A 20544-nucleotide genomic window follows, 5' to 3' on the forward strand; every position below is an offset into this window, starting at 1 on the left:
ATAACCTGTTGACATAATTACATAAAAACAAGCTAATACATATATCAATTTATAATTAAATAGAAAGCATGGCTTTTATTGATATTATTGTCAAAGTATGATATATCTTAATTAAAAATTAAAAAATGAATATTTAGCTATTATATATTATTTAACTCGTTGTTTAGGACAGATTATTAGAGAGCTACATAACTTTTGGACATTTGAATTATTTGCGTTATCCATGATCTTGAGGCCTAACGAAGAGACACAGTTGTCCTCGAATAATTTCGATATCATAAATAACAATTCCACGGATTTCCGGGTGGACCTCCGTTCTCCGCAAGAAACCGCAGAGACCCGGCAGGAAAGATGATTGGCGACCGGGAGGGAGAAACGAGTTTATCCGGGTGGAGCCCCCCGCGCCTCAACCCCCCGCTGTCGAACGCGCGATGGGAATAAAATGTGAAACTGTAAATTGTGCGTGGAAAGAATCGGTCCCTGGGCGGTCGTGGCGGTCGACCATGCTTTTCGTGGAGTAGCCAGGGGGGGGGTGGAATGGCGGATGGGGGTGGAAGGACTGGACGGATGGCGGGAAGCAGCACGAGAACGGATCGGTTCTCGCTCGAGCACCAGGCGAGGATCTTCGGAGGATTTAAATGCGCGTTCGGGCGAACGAGACGGAGGGTGTATCACTCGTAGATTCGGGGGTTGGAAATTTGTTAGGTTACGTCGGACTATCACTCCCTAGTGAATATGAAAAAAGAATTCCTCGCGAAGCTTTCAAGGGTCGACTAGGGTTGGAGGTGGCGTGTCGGTGTTCCTTGCCGACATCCCTTGCCCCCGTAAGAGGAGCGGCCCGGTTCGTGGGGATTGAGGTGATGGTTGTACGGAGGAGAGAAGCTGGTGGCCGGAGGGTAGGAGGGATGTAACATGGTGCCAGGAATATAAAGCGGGGGATAAAGGAGATGGCGGTCACATATGCGACTCGTAAAAGCTCTTCTGAAAAGCTGCATCCGTTCTGCCACCGTCCTGCCCCCTTTTTCCTCTTTTTTCGCGATTCCGTCGGAGGAAGAACCCGGCCTCCTCCATTCCAACGACGACGTGGCTTTCGCGCTTTTAACGTCGCGGTTGACCACAAAAATTTGGCTCTGGGATATGATTTAACGTGAGACGGCATGAAAAATATTCGCGTATTAATTTGATAAATTGCTCTATTCCATTACATAAAGTTTATCTCTTTTTCTCTTATGATTACCGATGATGCTGTAATATAAAAATACATATTAAATATCGGAATAATCAATATTATTTTATATTTCGAAAAGAGGAAGCGCAGTATTTTTATATTTTAAAATATCACATTTCCTTTTTTTTATGTTAAAAATAATTTTGACCAGCACAGGTATATAGAAAAAGCAGATTAGCGTCTTATGCAGCATATCGCTTATGTCGTGAACAAATCGTGACCGCTTGCATAGCCACAGGTCACAGTCCCCGAGAGCATGGTGACATTGCGTTTCTATGGGAACGTGGCTTACCCCGGTTATCTCCCGATACCGGCGAATATTAAGAAATGCCGTTCTCGAACATTCGCGGACGGAAAATGAGCCATTCGTTTGCCGATCGGAATGAGGTACTGTCTATGCATGGCACGGACGCTCCACCATCCAACCGTCCCATAAATAATCGTCCTCCTTTTTTAGCTTAAACCTCTGAGCTCTCTTTTCGGTGTCAACCCTCCTTTTTCCTTTCATCGCCCTCTCGCTTACTTTCCCTCCCTGTGTCCCTCTCGATGCGTATGTATTCGAGGATATTGTGGGAGCTTCCTAGGATAAGAAAGATACATACCCCCAGAATATAGCGATGTAGGAAATATAATAGGAATAATGTATGGGAATATGCAATTGTGTATAAGACACATTGTGAAAGAAATTTGTTATGAAATTGCTAAAATTATTTCTTTTTATTGTTGAATCTCTTCTTCCTAGTAATTTTTATTTTATTAAATACAAACAAAATATGTACATGCGATCTATAAAATTCAATGAACACTTTCGCCACACTTGACTTGATAATTGTCAATATTGTCTTCTTTTAAAATTGGTAAATGATTACCAACCTGAAACTTTTAAAAAATTTTTACACGTATTTGTTGTAACGAAGAGAAGACGTCTATTTTGCGACATATATTTCAAACAAACATCGCTCCCTTTCTCTTGCGCCGTTCTTTCAACTTCCCAGACATAAATGGCGAGTTACAAAAAACACCTCGTTTTGAATGCGACTGCTTTTTGCGGTAGTACTGACCAACGCTTCCAGACAATTCTTGGCGGGTTTGTCGATCGTTTAATCGTCCATTTCCACCTGTCAGCCCGAGTCGATGGAAGTACAAAGGCGATCTCTATCCTGAGGAGAAACTCTCGCAAGAAAGCGAAGGCAACATTCGGCTAGGAGGGTTGCGGGAATGGGCAGCGAGGGAAAGAGGATGTGCGGGCTGGGCAAGAAGAAGTCTGACATTCGAGGAGTCGACAAAGATTATGAAGCGCATACTGCGGCGAATAAAAATGGTTTCCGCGGCGGGGGAGAAGCGGAAAACAGAGACATTGTTCGTTCCAGGGAGTTCCTGGAGGATGCTCCGTGGGAGAATAGGAGAAAGCGTAGTCGGGGGCTGACGATAAATGTCCTACGTTTAGCGCATAACGTACAATCTTATGTAATGTTTTGTCTTAACTAATTTTTGTTTTTTATGCAGTAAGTTAAAAATCTGATCATTGTTAATTTTCCTACATATTTTATTTAAGAATTTTATATTATTATTTATTATTTTTTTATTTACATTCTATTAAAATTCTATTATATATTTTACATAAAAATATGAAAAACATCAAGATTGTTTTCACTTTGTAATCGGAGATCTTCCAGAATAGATGTCACATGACTGTGCCAAGTTATCATATAGCACCGTATCTAGTATCGACGCGTTATGAGCGTTACAGAATTAATCAATTATAATTGCAATCCAGCCCACGCACAGAGTGAATGAATGAATCAGGATGTACGAATTAAAGAACAACCTGCGAAATACAAATGACATGCAAGATTTATGTAGATTGTGGAAAGCAGATAATGGATCCTGCGTCTGAGCGATGCTCGCGAAGTGGAAAACTTAAAAATAATTAATCGTACTTAACGGTAGTGACTCGACGAGATTTAAGCCAGCAAAACGCGTTCCGCTTCCTACGCGCCAACGCGTCGGATTACGGCAAAAATAAATAATATTTTTTATGGTGCAGGAAATTGCACACCCCACTATAATAAGTAGGCATCAAAGACGATGATTGTTAATCAAGGAACCAAATTACCAGCGGGAATATCTTCACGATCTCACGCGTCCATGTATGATGCTGTGTAATTGTAGAGTATTCTAATGCGCATTGCATATAGGATTCGGTATTTATGAGCGCTTGCACTCTAAAAAAAACTAAGAGATTTATTTATATTGATTTGACATATGTATATCAGAATGCATATTCTATAACAATCGCAACCTGTAGAGCTAATAAATACGTTGAAATGACTCTAACTGATATTTCCAGCAAAATGAATCAGTGATCGATCCGTGGTCGGGGGTGGCGCAAAACTGCGATTACGGACAAGGGAGAAGAGGGAGAGATGCGGGCCTGAGAGCTCGAACGACGCCAAGACTCACGCAGGGTGAGTTTTCTTGCTCGATGGACACCTTTTTCTTGCGCCGATTGTGTGCTACGTGGTCGCCGCGACACAAATAGCGTATGATTGAGTGAACGCCGCGAGGGATTTTCCGGCGTAGGAATGGCGGAGTGAGTTTCGAAGTGTGCGGCGCGACGAGGGGTAGAATAATAGAAGGAACATAGACATTTAGCTGTACCGAGAGGGTAAGGCGTCTCGTGCAGCCTCGCGAGAGCGTAACGGCTCCTAAAACGATGTTGTCGAATATCACGTCCCTTTCTTTTTCACGAAATTTTTGCACACCCAGGGTGTGCGTCCAATTCGCTTATCCTCAAATTTCTCGATTTCGGACTTTATGCTATAGAATAAAGAATAAAGAATATTTATTATTTCAAAACAACGGTTGGATATTTAAATGATTAATAATTAATACTTTGCACATAAAGTTAATGTAAAAAAAAAATGCAATGCATAGACGTTTAATATTTTTTCTATGGCGCAGATATATATTTACAGCGTCATCACGATTTAAAAGATATAAAATAATTAAAAAAGCGAAAGATAAGAGAAAATTGAGATAAAATAATTAAATTAATCAAAGATACCCATGTTTCGAAACTAAACCAAAATTGAACTGTAAGGTATATCATCATCGGAGCTTTATTCGCTCTTTTCCATTTCGAGTAAACGAAATCATCGACAGTCGGCGGAGTCGATCAAGTAGACGTAACCCCTGAACTCGTCTCGGCGGTCTCTCTCTCTCTCTCTCTCTCTCTCTCTCTGCCTCCTTCTTCTTTTTCCTTCGTTCTTTGCCGTCAGTAAAAACGGAAGCGGAGGTCTTGGCGGTTCCTAGTTTATCCGACCGGCGTTTCTGCTCGCGTATCGCGGTATCCTATCGTATCGATATGACTTCCCTGAGGGTCGCTCGAAGTAAAATCATTAGTAATGCCATTGTGTTGCCCTCCATCCTCAACCATTCTCGTTCCCCAGGACAACCGATGCTCGACATGCCCGCGGCCCTTTTTTGCAAAATTCAAGCGATGAAAGGCAAAAGGGATCGATTGTCCAATCATTTTTAACTTATCTCGTAATTGTAAGAGACTATTTTCTATATCGCTATGTTCAAAATTTATATGAGTTATTAGTTAACAATATAAATACCAATAGAAATATAGCGCGGAGCCCATAAATGTTATTTTATATCTTTATCCTAAATATTTATTATTTGATACATTAAACTAATAAATTAACTAATAAATTCAAATGAATTTGAACGAGAGAACCAAACGTCGTATTTATAAAATCTTAAAGCAATCTACATAAAGGCATAATATTGAAAATAAGCACAAAATAAATGTTTGTGTTACATTTTTATAGCCGTGAGAATATCAATAATAACACGTTAGAAGAGTACATTTGTATAAAGAACTAATAATTCTTTTATAATCCCTGTAATTTACTTCGGAAATTGACGAGGAATCTCGCGTGTCATAAAGTAGAATAATATCTCCCAAATGGGTCCGACGATATTTTATATCGATCAAAACAGCCTTCATCGAGCACTCAGTATTGCACGCATGGCCTAAAACGTTTCGAGCGGAAATTTTTCACTTTGATTCCAGTATTTATCGGCACTCGTTACGATCACTGTAATCGACATGCAATTAGCCCGAGCAGATTAATACCGCTCGAATACTGGTAATGGGTACTTTGGCCTATATGTATGTAGGTGTGCATTTCGCGCACAAATACACATGTATATCTATTATGAAAGAGATACACAGGGGCCGTCCGTTGCACAGGAAGAAGAAAACGAAAAATGTGAGGCATATATGTCTATCCAATATTTTAAGAAACGTATTATGTAGAGAGCTGAGAATATATATTCTCTGACTTTAATGGAATACGAATACAGAGCATAAATCGACTGTGTTCGTTTACGTGCAATTCTGATTTTGTTATAGAAGAAAAAATGATACAAATATAATAAAATTATATAAATGTTTGAAGATCAGTAAAATATGATTCATAATTATCGTTTCTTATTGAATTTTTATTGTGCCAACATTGACAAGATTAAAAGACACGATTTTTGCATTTTGACACACGTACATCGCAAACTAAACTGCGAGTCGTCGTATAAAATCGGAACAATCGGAATTTCGTATGATGAATTTCGTAAATGATACTGTCGCGATCGGTAATCCGGCGCGTATTCTAGACGTGCTATAGGACATTCTACAGCACAGCGTCTCCATTTGAGACGACGAGAAGATACGACGCCCATTCGATATTTCGCGAGATATAATATAGATACACGTGCGCGATATTCTGCCCGTATACGTACGACGTATCGATACAGAGACGATAGTGGATAGGTAGAAAGAGGTACGGGGGGGAATATGATGCGCTCCTATCCAGATATGTGAACGACGCAGATATAATACAGGTACGTACCTATATATACGGGATGCCCAAGTCCGGGGGATTCTCTGCCGCGGACGTCTGCTTCACGATAAGATACGGCGCGCAGCTCCGGCCGAGATCTCTCGGTTTTGCAGAAAATTCGCGGACCCCCTTTATCGGGTTTCCTGATAGCGTTCCTTTTTTCCTTACGGGATGGCAGCGCGGGGCGGGGACGAGAATCGGAGGGGGAGGAAAAAAGGAAGTTGAAGTCCCACGCCGGAGTGGATATCGACATTTGGTTCCGTATATAAACGGTTCGAATCAGATTAGAAGCCCGATCGCTGGATGCCAGCAGCGACTTCGATATAATCAAAACGAATTTTCGACGATTCTCTTGATAGTTACGATGTAATAACTGTCGCTAGCATAAGTTGTCTCAAGCATCGGAACTTATAAGGCTGATGTTGAGAAAAATTGTGGAAATGTTGGAAGACTCTGTCGATGACGACGGAAATATTGCTGATGACGTAGACATATAATAAAAGATTAGTCACTGTGTTAATTTTATTATCAATCATAAAAGCTTTTTTTACATTTTTTTATTATTACTAAATTGCAAACGCAATTGTGACATAATCGAAATACGAAGATTGACCAATTCTTTCATAACGTACGGCAAAGAGAATCGTCAGCTTTACCTGTGAGATGGGCTCTGGCGAGGATCGGCGGAATTTAAACGTTGTGTCGGAAAGATTTCGGATTAGATACCGCTTGCATCCTGCGGCGCGTCTATCGGCCCTTCGACAACGTTGAACAAAACAGCAATCAATAAAGACGAAGTTAGTATCCGTACGGCGGATTCCTTCAATCAAATTAGGAACATCAAAGTACTCAGCAAGGCGAAGGAAAAGGACGAAAGGACGGAAAGGTGGACGAGAGATCTTGTGCAGGGTGGAGGTCGACATTCCTCGAAGGGTGGCTGCCCAGGAATTAGCCTCTATCTCCAGAATCCGAACCCCCGAGACAAAGAGCCATCCTCCGTCTCCTCGTCTTTCCAACCCCCTGGGTCTTTTCGTCATCTTCTTCAACTCGTGTACCCGAGCATCCTTGTGCTTCCTGATATCAGCTCGCTCAAGGAATCGTCTTGGGCGTGGTCATCGAATCGAGTTCCAATAATTTGCCACCGAAATGCTAAACCATCTTACGAGATAAAACGTTACAACAATCTCTAAATTTTATCATTCGCGATAAAGAGTATTATATATTTATATTGTTGATTTTTAGGCAGAGAAGAAAAATATACGTTATATATTCATATATGAATTATGATAAATATAAGAAAATTTGTATTAGAAAGTATTTAAAGAAATTGGAAATTATTTTTAATAATCGTCGAAAGAAAACTCGCATACACACGTCATAATTTTCGCGCGATTCGATTTCTCGCAAAAGAAAAACGCGCGCACGGTATTATCTCGTAATTACGCGGCAATAATCAGAATGAAAAACTCCCGGTCTGTTTGATGTCTCGGCACACATGGTGCGTGGCCGGTTGATGAGCCGCGAGTCATGCGCACGTAAAAATCTGGCGAATCGCCGTTTTCCGTGCGGTATGTGGCGCGTGTCGTTATTATACATTTATTTATTACAATGCCGCGATTTCCCGCACGCCGTAGGCGAAGGAAAATTGCTGTGCAAGTATAATTGACGAACGTTATCTATAATAAAGTTTATATTATGCTTTGGCTATGAGGTCACATTTAGTAAAAGTAGTTTAATAACAGTAATAGGTATAGAGTAAAATAATTGCAGCTGCAATAATAGGAATAGATGGCAGTGGAAATAACAGCAGTTACAATTAATACGTCGGAAACATCATACGATGTTATGCGAATCTTACACGTTGCGAAAGATAACAGGAAGAAAAAGGAATGTGTGTTAATTTAATTTATTCAACTATATAAACAAGCAACGCAATTATAAAATTGCACGCTTTCCAAGTGATTAAAGGATAGATGTTATAATACGTTTCATCGTAATTGAATACTACAACGTGTATTTAAACGCGACGTAATGACAGCAATAAAATGAACAAGCAATTTTCTGCTATCTCTTAGATAACGCGAAATGAAACATCTCGGAAAATCCCTCGTTCGAATAAACGCGAACACTTCGAAAGGGAGTCTTAACTCGCAAGCGGGCAAATCTCCCTCAATCGCTGTTCTCTCGCGCCCAATGAACGCAGCAGTCTTCTCGAGCACATCGCCATCGTAGAATGCTGCTCTCGATCGCACGATCGGAAGTTCCAAAAATCGTGTAAACGACCGCTCCTCGCTACGATCTCGGGGTGGAATGTCGTTGCGCCGGGGGTGAAAAGATTTGACGCGTAGACAATGGCCGTTGCATCTTGGAGCGATACGACGGGAAGAGGAGGTAGCGAGGGGGTCCTGGGGTAGTTGCAAAGAAACGGGGTGACGGCAGGAAGGGGAGGGAAAGGGAGCTTGCGCAAGCGCCCCCAGGAAAGTGGCGGCATAAGCGGTCGCACGGGAGAAACCACCCCGGCTCGGCGGTGGTGCGGCTGGTGAGCTCGAGACGAACGTCTAAGAGAAAGAAAGAAGGAGAGCGGCGGTAGGGAGGCAGCGAAAGACGGGGGCGAGTAGGGGGATGTAAATGCCCCCGTGATGTATCGGATCGATGCGGCAGCATCCAGACATCCCCCGCCTTACTACGCGACCTAAAAACGTTCTCCGAGGCAGGAATGAGTTACAGCTATCCTTTTCCTTTCATCGTAATTTCGTGCCAGACAACTAGTCTTACTCGGCTGCGAGAAATTCAAGATGTTCGCTACAGTGAGTCACTATAAAATAACGATCAGATCAAATAAAAACCAATTTTTCTGAATGTGTTAATCTGAATATTTGAAGAATTTTAAAAATTGAAAAAGAAAATTTAGTTTTGGTATAAAATTGACAGAAATGATGTTAATGGTGTTAGCACCCATAAATTAATGTATATAAATTTTATTTCAAATCTTCTGCAATTATTTTCTGCTTCTCATTAAATATTATCAAGACCGAGCGATCGACCGACGCAGTGCCGCGCACGAGACTTGTAATAACCGCGTTTAAGCCCGCGATGATACTGCCGAGTATCGTTAGAGAAAGTTCTCGTCGCAGTTTCGAGATTTCCTCGTTTGCCGAACTTTTTTGTACCGAATCTCGACAACCGCCGGTCCCATCTCGCCCGCGCCGGGCAGTACATAGCCCGGGCCACATACACGCGGTACAGCCCCTGGACTGTACGTCTCGAGGTAAGTTTACGGCGGATAGATACATTTTCTGCGAGCCAGAAGCGCGGCGGCAAGCGAAGTTACTCCGGGAATTGCGGGCGAGGCGACGATGTTCGTGCTTTTACTTGCCGACAACTTTTCTGCGACCGGAGGGACGGTTCTCTCGCGTGCAAAAGCCCCCGGAACACCATCGACGGGAACCGACGTATGCTATTAATGAACATGTGTGAACCACCATCTTGCGCGCTGTGCAGTTTTCACGGCACTTCCTGGATGACTTTTAGGTTTACGATTTGCTCCTTAGCTTACAACGTGCCGCTGTCGCGCGCGTAGATCGTTGAGAAACTATTATGTTCTATATAAAAGGTAGCTTTCTATATTATATCCTAGATTGCTATGTTGGAATTAAATCTTTTGCAAATATTTCATGAGATATCAAAAGGTAAAAATTTTTCTAATTTGTATTATCTTTGGGAAGACATTTATAATAAGATTTAAGAATTTATAGCTAAAGATATACGTGTTATATGATTGTGATGTATTGTGATCAAATTAGAGAAATCTCAAGAAATATACGTATGATTTTACTTGTGAAACACACGACAACGTTACTCAGTCCGCACGAGCTTAATTCACACCGTAGATTTTATTGGAGTCGATTATTCGTTTCGTCTCGCACGTTATCAACGCGGAATTAAAAAGTATAATACAATCGTGCCACGCGCGCGTCATGTTTCAGTGCTGGAAAACGCCGCAGCCATCGATCGCGCGTGCACTTACCGATTCTCGCGCGTACACAGATCTACATTTATTGATAACGCTGACGTTGAACGCAATAAAGCAGCGGTAATTGCTGAGTTAACTTATGGCTGCGTCTGCTCATTAACACCCGGCGATGCGGCTACTTTAATTAGCAAGCCGAAGGTGCCCCGCCGCGCCGCGCGCGCGTTCCGTATAAAAGTCGGCCTTAATGGATGACCGCGATAGCGTTTAGCAGATGCATTTTCATACGGCCGCCGGCAATGACGTACTCACATCCGGATGTGCATCAGCAACGGAGTATAGAAGATGCGTATGGTACACTTGGGCGCGAAGCGCGCGACGGGGAAGGAGAAGGCGATTTTATCGAATCTTGAAGCACGCATTAAGACCGTTTGTTCTCTGATAATTAGGGGAAAATCCGCGCTTACTGGGTATGGCAGCGTAAAATGGAAAATAATTACTGCGGTAAATATTTAAGACCCCTTTAAATACGCCATTCGTTGCGTTTACTATACCGCTCTGCGTCGTAATCGTATAAGTATATTATGTAGATATGCAGCATGAAGATTAATATAATATCAACATTTAAAAGACAAATATCGTGTCTTTTAGATTTGATCAAATTTTTAGCAGCACGTTTCATAATGGAATAAATATTCTGGAAACGGTATATATTTTAAAATTTATTCTAACGCTATATATCTTTCTCAAATCTTTGAATTAAATTATGGGTTATAAGTTATTCCTTTTAAAAAACTTATTTAATATTTTAACAGGATAAAATGAGACTCGTTATTTGGGCTGTTAAATTTTAATAATAATATATGTTCGTGTTGTTTAATAATACTTAAGGATAAAAATGAATGGAAACATGTACACACAAAATAATTAAAACATTACATATATACATCTTTAAAAATTTTGTAGCACACCGTAGTTTTGCCGATTTATTCGTGTTTTTTTTTCTTCGACGATCGGCTGATGGCGGTCACTTATGTGAGTTGCAGTAAAGGTTGAGCATACTCTAGCGGAAAATTAAAGAGGCGCGAGTGCTGATGAGCAGGGGCTTCTGCATATTAGCGACGAACAAGAAAAAAAGTGAAGTAAACTCACACCAACGCACATGTAATAATATGCATCCGCTGCTAATGCATTTTTATGCAGGTGTAACCGACACTTACTCGTGCTCGAAGAAAATAATAACTTGATGGCGATAAGGACCAATATGCAAACGGTGAAAACAATAGTGTAGTGTAGAAATCTGCTCATGATTATTTATGATTAGACAAGATACGAGCAACCATCGGTGCAAGCGATAATTTTGTCGAAATTATTTGTTGCCTTATTAATGTGTGATCGAATCGCGATCTCTCATTCAGCGCGAAACGCGTTATGTAGAAACGGCGCACAATTGCGGAAAATTAAAGGGAAATACGGTAGATAGGCGATCTCGATTATACCAGCGCTAAATATAGAAGCCGACCGCGCCAAAGATATTTAATTAATGTATATGCAATATTCTCTTCGCGGCGGTGCAAAAAAAATTTGCGTGCTTTCGCGAAGCAACGCCCATGAGATTTCCGCGTTTCCTCGCCGATGGCTGACGGTGTATCTGATAAATTCTCCTCACTTCGAGATACGATCTCGAAGGAAGGGAGAATTGATAAGTTCTCGTTAAATGCGAATATTTAAATCTTCAACGCGGAAGTTTGTCTGTTGCAGGTGACACATGTCTTCTCTTAGCAATTTAGGGATGATATTATCAAATGTACTTTTATTATATATTCATTTAATCGTGAATTAAATAAACGAGCTTCTCTAAAAATAAAGAATTTGTATTGCATTATCTAGATTAGATTGGAATATTTTACTGACTAAATTATTATCTCTTCGTTAATTTTTTGTTTGAGTATTAAGAGAGAAAATGCGGAAATGGAAATAGATTCGCCATATGCCTATATTTGACCGATAAGAAGCACTTATAACACATTCGAGAATCTTAAGTGGCCAAAACCATCCCTGTTTCGCTCACGCGATCTTTCAGTTAGCATCAGCACCCCCGGTGTTCGCGGTGATTGGCAGAGTATCTGCTGCAAACACGCAAAGCAAACTATGAAATATATAGTGGAGTTAAATTTGTGTTGACTACAAGGTATGTAATACTATATAATAACATATATTAATGATATTAAAACTAAAGAGAATTACTTAAGTAATATAATACGTATACATTGCGTCTTTTCGTAGATATTCGTATCGTCATATATTTTTTATTAAAAATACTATAGAGTTTATTCTTGAATTTTCTATTTCTTTAGCGTTCAGAGATAAACGTTTTCGTATGAGGGAAGCGCACGTTATCGTTTCAATGCAAACCATCTAACGAACCATTGATTCATTCTGCAGCATGCTCCCAGAGCATTCATCCTAAACGGATTTGGCTTCATTAACCACCCGTGGACCCACCCCTATTGCAACCCCCACAATTTTCTCCGACGTAGCGAGCACGACGTCCTCTCGCATCGTAACTATGGCAACAATACGAAAGGCAACCGGAATTAGAACTGACGCGAGGAAAGGTCGCGCTCCTCAAAGCATGATCAAGCTTAATCAATAAACTGATAGGTTTTATTTTACAACTAGATAATTTTTGAAAAATAAATCATACACAGAAATATCAACAATAATAATGCTTTTTAAAAGGATAATTCAATTCAATATTTTTACATCTTATTAAAGTAGAATTACCACATTAAACTGATATTGATGTGTAAGGAGTGTACAGTGAATCACGCCTCATAGGGAATATCAACCAATCGAGTGTCTCGAAAGGAACTCCCTTTATAATTTAAATTACAAAAGGGAAGGGTGCGATTCACCCTTCAAAAGGGTCGCGCGTGCACATGCGTAAAAGACATATGTAAAATAGAGGGTTCCTGTTGGCCAATAAGCTCGCTTGAGAACGTAAAGGATTGCGTACGCTGAGATGCGCAGAGTTTATATAAAGGGTGATTTTAAATAAGAATTTCAACAAGAAGTTTCTGTAATGATTTATATAACAATGATAATTTATTTTCTGTTTATACGAGTTTTTTTTATCGATTAATTCTGCATTAAAGAATTTACAGTAAATACAATTGATTGAATATGCAAAATTACCAAATTTGCAGATAGAAAAACACCGTGCTTCAATATTAATTAATATAATAATTATATTTTTGTAAGAGATTATGATACGAAGTAACTAGATATCAATTATTGACATATACAATAAAGCTTGCTCAAATTTAATCGCATGCGCAGACGCCTGGACAGACGCGTCAGCCAACCATCAAGAAGCTTGAGATCGCTTTTTAATTCCTATCAAGGTAGGGCGAGAATCGCGACCCTTCCTTGCAAAGGGTTGCACACGCACATGCGCGGCACGCATGCAAAACGGGATGGGACGGGGTGAGGCAGCCAATGACGTGGCTTTAAAGTTAATTTCAGTCCGTCCCTCGTCGACCATCGCAACCACTCTGGAATAAGGCCGATCCGGAAGGCTCACCCTTATCGGGAGGGAGCAGGCAGTGGGACTTAAAAAATGATCCATCGCTACCACCAATCACGCGGCGGGTGGTAGCGAGTCCCTCTCTGATTGAGACGAGCTTGCAGCGCGTCTGGAAAACGATCTACCCGGTGCGGAACCGCGGGGAGAGAAAAGTGTTAGCCATAAAGCACGACCATATATCAGCCCGAGAAATATTATCGTGCGCACAGTCGATACTGCGTATACTCTACGCGTATACTTTACGCGTCTGCGAAAAAAGGAATCTTCGCCTACAGTTACTCGCCCGTCTATCACGCGACAAGTTGAAATAATTTTGAATCTTATACATTTCTTAGAGTATTAGTCTTAAACATATATTTTAAACGGAGTATTTTGACTAAATTGATGATAAATTGATGAGAACACCGTTTCAGTTTACTTTGTATGATTAGGTGTGTTTTTGAAAATTATATTAAATATTTAATTTATGATATTCAATATATGCTTACACCTAGATAAATTGGTCGAATGTGAGAACATAAACAATGTGGTGTTCTCGTACACGATCTGCCAAAACAACCGATAAGCCGATATCCCATGGTCTCTAGAACCGAAGGGTCTAAGCACGAAAATCGAAACATTCTCTTATCTAGGAAGCTTAAAAGCTCTGTTCTAAAGTAAGGTGCAGGTTCCCCTCATAAGATCCTCTTAACGTCTCCGGATTATCAACGGCATTTGATTAACAGTAATCTGATATAAAGCGGATATGAAGAATATAAATTTTAAATGGAGATAAAATATTGCAAGAAATATATTTCGCAATAAAAAATATGCAGTATGTGTGTTTTTAAATGAGATATTTTTATTAATAGAAAACGAGGAAGCTCTACAATGATGCTTCCATAGTGCAAAATAAAAAGAAGAATTAGTTTCTATACAAAATGATTACGGCATATCGATAAGATAAGAAATTCCCATTTTCAGGTGTATTATTCGATTATTCGTTAGAAATAAAAACGTCATTAACGTCCACGACGACGGGCACGACGCAAAGGCCCGCGCGATGCCAAGCGGAAGGCAAAGCGAGCAACAAAATAAAAGCTACTGCGGAGCCGGCTGGCGTTATAGACATGCTCGCGCCTCCGTCTCCTCGCCGCCTCCGCGTTTACTCGCTGCGGGGTAGTTGGCGTCCATTCCTTCTTTCTTTTAATCTTACTTTTCCCTCAAACGGGCAGCCAGGCGTTAATTCAACGGCATTGATTGCCACACGGCAATCCCCCACCGATTCTGTGCGAACGACCGAGAAAAAGAGAGAGAGAGAGAGAGAGAGAGAGAGAGAGAGAGAGAGAGAGAGAGGAAAAGGAGAATGAGAGGGTGAGATCACCCCTCCGCTCCTTGCTCCTCCAGGCGCACTGTGCCTGGTAAGGAACGACGCTTCTCCTCCCTTCTCCGCGTCTTCTTCGATCCTCAGCACTCGTTTCCTCGGCTACATTCTCTTACCCGGCTATTCCTTCGAGTCACGATGGGAATGCTTATTTCCAGGCTCCGATCACGGATCTTAATATCACGATAGGGATTCGGCGACAGTGCCGAATTTGCGTTTCTAACGCATCGAGATATTTTATCTGCACAAGCTAGCTTATTTTCTACTGCTACCTTTTCCCAATTTCTTTGTATTAATCGTTTCATCTTTTTTTAGATAAATGTTTTACAAACTGTCGACATTGATATAAAAATAAAAATATGTTTGTCGAGAACTATAATACGAAGGACAGACACTAAAACGCCGAAAATGAACGAGGTATAGACGCGGTCTACCAGGTGGTTTTAATATCACGCGTAATAAGGAGGTTGAGCGGCAACTTTATGACGATGGGCGAGCCCCGGCGCTCTCGTTCGATGCAAACGATCGAGATAAATGGTCCAAAGGGTGTGGACTCGAGATGGACGAGAGTGTCCCTGGGGTTGCCGGCAGGAACATCGGGGGAGACACAAAGAGAGGGAGAAGAGACGATGGGAGAAGGTAGGGGTCGAGTGCCCGGGGTCAATCTATAATAAAGCTGGCGTTATCTCGACCGGCTAGCGTGAACGAAGGCTAGAGGCTCGTAAAAAAAAAGGGAGAACGCTGCTTAAGAACGGATTACGGGAATGAAATCGGAGAACCGATGTTCGCAGCCGGAGTATCCTGCAGCGTCAACTTTGAGGGATGCCTGCGCCGCGATTAAAAGTAAAGGCAAAGCGTATTACTAAACGAAGGAAAAATGGAAATATGAGACACCTCATTTTATATTTGATTGACGTAAAATTTATGCGTTTAATTTTATAGAGATATATGTTGTTGCAATAAAATCCCTTTAATACACGGAAAGAACGGTTTTGTTGAAGTATTTAAAAATTTAGCTAGATACAAATCTGAAAATAATTTCGTTGTCACTATCAAAATAATTATAGTAGGTCGCTGAAGCTTTGAGTGTTCTACATAATTATTTTGATGGTGCAACAAAAAATTATTTTCAGACCTGTATATCTAGCTAAATTTTTAGATACTTTTGCAAAACCGTTCTTCCCGTGTAATAATCCTTTTGATAATTATTTTACTGCTTAAATATACATATCTTTAACTTGCCGAAGACTGCTTCAATTCGTTATGTAAGTCGAAGCGTAACTAAGTGGCTTTTACGTAGAACCACGCACAATAACGAATGATTCTTGTATGACTTTTCCGTCAGGCTTGCCATAATCATCGTTATTCCGAACGATTAAGTGCAGTTGTTAGCAATAGGTAATCCAGTACAATCGTCGGACGTTGGAAATACCGAGGGGAAAAATCGGGAAAATCTCAAAATCGCAAAATGCACGCGCGAAACAGATCGTAACCAGTCGCCGATGTGAATTTTTTTTCGCAAGGCACTTCTAAATAAAGTAGATTCCAATCTCACGGAGTAAAGTACTTGAGGGTACTTTTATAGCAATTATGAATCAATAACTGTATGCACACAGTGCGCATATCTAATCATTGCGGCAAAACAGGAATTAAGCATTCATATTTCGTAGGGTGCGCTTACAACCCTTCGCAGGGATAGGAACTTGCTCGGGTATATCAGATCCATTATTACGTTGCGCGGAAGAATCACCTGTCGGCCTACCTGTTACTCGAGCTAACGCGCGTGAAATTCATTATGATGCATAAGGGGCGCACCGACTAACCCTTTATGCTAATCCCGCCGAGGTAGATGTTACACTGGGGTGATTTTTATCGCGTATTTTAAGGCTCATTTACTTAATAAGCCGCACAATATGCGCGTTTAGGCTACCATTTGCGCTCGAAAACGATCGCCATAATATTGTGACACGCGATGACAATTCGCCCATTATAGTAACTCCATCGCTATTATACACTAATTTCTCTCTCGTTTACACAAAATATTATATTACCATACAATGCGTGATTATCGCACTAATAGCGTGTAACTAGCGTATATTTGACGTGTTCTAATGTATCATACATTTAAATTATATATTCAATGCTCTCGTAAATTTATAAAAATAGTCTATTAATCTTTTATAGCTGATATTCTAACGCATCCAAACTTAAAATCACGCTTTTACGTCGCATAATAAATTTAATGGCAAACTTCAGTTCGAGTTCGAGAGACGAACCGACGAACGTGGAAATCTTCTTCCGTGATATTCGGTCGTAATTTACGTTATTACAGTTATACTTCGGCACATACCGTCCTACGCTTCTTGCGGAATCCATAATAACCGACCCCCGCAGCAAACAATACAAAAATTATGTTCACGAGAGTTCCGCAGGAGTTTTGCAATCTTTCCCCGTAGTTTCATCTCGAAGCGTGCGAGAGCCCGCCGTTTATTCGAGACACATGACGAGCGCGGTTTTGCGCGGGTATATATTGGTAAGGTGTATACATACGTGTATCTGTGTGTCTAACTAGCTGTGTGCGCACAGGACTGTAAAAATATATCTCGAACTTACGCCCGGTAACTTTCTCGATTTAGAAATGATTTGCGAGCATTGAGAAGAAGTAGCAATTTCTTCGTGCCGGGAGCAGGATGCCGACGTTCGTTGCTCGCTTATTAGCTGTTAATCTGTTGACGTTTTTGCATTTTATCGATAATTTCTTGGATAAACGCGAAAAATTTTAGTTATTGCGTTTCTTCGATGCAAGCTTCGTCGACGTTAATTTATTCCAGCATGAACAGTGCTCGCGATAGAATGCAGTGACATGAATCGTGATACTTCTGCAATTTAGAGGATTAGTCTGTTTCTTCTACGTTTCTACGTATTTGCGTAATTAGAAGTATTTCGATATATTAGACGAAATAATTTAATAATTTACAAATGAAATAGTTAATTGACAAAAGTCATACATATCAATAGACAATTTATAAGTAAAATATATATAAATAAAAGTTTGATAGCTTATATATATTATAATTTATAAATAAAATTTATAAATAAATAAAACTTTGATAGCTTATAAAAAATCTCAAGGATCTGGATGATTTAAAACTGCGTTTGATCAAGGAAACAGGACACGCGAGAATTTTCTATTGCTTAATAATACGACGCTTTTAGGTCTATCTCACGGGCGCAGATGTATACAGGCTCTCGTCGATGGCGCAACTATACGTCATAAAGAGTGCTCACACCCCTATCGTAACCGGAGTTCTTGTGATCTCGCGCCCTCGAGGAGGTTTCTTTTAATTAAACTGCTCCCACCTTTCCGCCTAGTTATCCCGCCTTTTCCGGCAAAAACGGGGATTCTCGAGAGACATAACAACCGGCAGGAACGCGTTATCAGTGCTCACCAGCGATCCGAGCACTTCCCCCCCTCCCCAGCCAGTTTTCATCCCTTCTGACGCAGATCCGACTCTGGCTTTGTTAAAACTCACTCCCGGTCTGTTAACGATGACACATATCCTATCGTCAGGATGTAATAACGTATAATCGTAATGTGTTCGAAAATAGAGATTGGAAGAGGATTAAGAGTTTTAAGGATCGTAATTTTTTGTGAAGTTCAGAGATTCGATCGATCGTGATAATTTATATTTCATGCAATTAATAAATTCCAAATATTTTTGTAACTGAAATCACATACGCGTATGTCGAAGCTTATAAAAGTCTCCAAATCTTCGTTTGTTTCTAAGAACGTAATATTTTGATGATAGTCGGATTGCATACTTGCATTAAGTAACGTCCATCGATCCATTCTTATTTGTTACGCGAAGATATAAGCGAAGTCTCACGTGACTCACGTTTCTCGGCGGAAATAAAAGGGATCAAACGCGACGGTATAGATGAGAACAAAGTTACGAAGCTACGGGTGTCATGCTGCACGCTCATAATCCCGAGCAATGTTTCGCCGCACCTTCGTACCTTTGCTCTCGCTTTCTTCCTTTCCTCCTCCTAAGCGAAATTACTTATAATATCTGTCAGCGGACAGACACGGCCGATGGCGCCGTTACCATCGTGCTACAGCAATCCCTTGGAGAAATGCCCTCTTTATTATCTATCAGAAGCAATCTACTGAACACTTTCCTCTTTGCTCGTTTTTTTCCTTTCGTTTTCCGTTTGTCGTTTCCTCTATCTTCTCCTCCGTTTTCGCCTCGGGCTTAAAAATCCAAGGCTAATTCCAGAGCAAGCGTTGCTTACGTTCGTTACAATTCGCCGAAACTGTGGCTATGGCTAGTAAACGATTTTTTCAAAGGTAGCTCTTTGTGAAGCAATTGATTTGTTATTGACTGATTTCTTTCGGTCAATTGATTGATATCTCTTCTACATCGAAATAAATACTACAGCTGATGTTACATGGTAAAATTGCGATGTTTCTAATTGTACATAAAAAAAAACAGGATTTTGTGTAAATATATTTATTTTTCATGTACTTATTGTTATATGATATATAATAATATAATTCTATTGTATTTTGTCACAAACATTTATTTTATTTAGTAATTTATCTTCTAGTTGGCAAGGATTCGATATATTTGCACTGACGTTGTAAATGCATTTTAGCACCGCGTCGCCGTGCAGTCTTAAGCCAGTTTCACGATGAGTATGTAAAGATTGTGGCATTAAACGCGATTGGTTCCAACTGCAGCAAATCTTCCCGCGCTATAATACGACCGATCGACAAAGAAATCGGGCCATATCGGATCGCTCGGCGTGCGGCTCCGGAGTTGACGGCTTTTCAGGTTCACTAGGAATGCCTTGAACGTCCCGGCGTATAAACCGGCCGGCTAATTTAGACCGACTGTCCCGTGAAATTACCGGGGCTCGCGAGTAATGAGAGGGTGAATGGTGAGGGATAGGCCAACCCTTGGACAGTGGCCGGCTAATCACGGCCGCTCGTTAGCGAATTGAATGCGCCGCCAGTCGTATCGGCGAGTAGAAAGTCAAAGAGCGTTCTTTTCTGCTTTAAAAAGAACCTCGGCCATTGCCGTGGTCGTCTCTCAAAACTCGGCACGTTTCGCAATCGCCATCACGACAGCGAATCTCCCAGGAAACAGTCTGAAACAATTTTATTTCACGGGATTCTCGATTGACATCTGTAGCGCAACAATAATGACGTCTTGTTATATCGCAGCAAACCATTTACGTATAAATCTTTTGAATGTCATTTCGACATATACAATTAATGGAAAAGTAGATGAATATGTGATTTAATGAACGTTTTGTTTAAAACTTTGAACTTTCTATAATTGAGATTATTAAATATAAAGATGTGTAGTAGAATATATATGACATATTATTCGAAAAAAAAAAAATGGAGAGGAATATAATTAAATAATAATATTTCTTCTCGCCTAATGGCATATTGTTTCTCGCTAATCGAAAATTCGA

At 40.6% G+C, this 20544-nt stretch overlaps 1 protein-coding gene across 2 annotated transcripts in view; it reads right to left on the minus strand.

The window, feature by feature from the left end:
- Positions 1-12094: 12094 nt before the first annotated feature.
- Positions 12095-20544, minus strand: part of LOC143905122 (uncharacterized) — a 32771-nt gene continuing 24321 nt past the window's right edge. Inside the window, exon 4 of one of the 2 annotated variants that reach the window (XM_077420306.1) lies at positions 12095-12237. In XM_077420306.1, the coding sequence (XP_077276432.1) occupies positions 12188-12237 (50 nt within the window). In that variant the 3' untranslated portion in view covers positions 12095-12187. Of the gene's footprint in view, positions 12238-19634; positions 20212-20544 lie in introns of those variants that run through there. The other variant, XM_077420307.1, reaches the window with a different exon arrangement.

This window comes from Temnothorax americanus, unplaced genomic scaffold (assembly GCF_048541705.1).
Source record: "Temnothorax americanus isolate GAGA-0224 unplaced genomic scaffold, ASM4854170v1 Scaffold6, whole genome shotgun sequence".
NCBI lineage: Eukaryota > Metazoa > Arthropoda > Insecta > Hymenoptera > Formicidae > Temnothorax > Temnothorax americanus.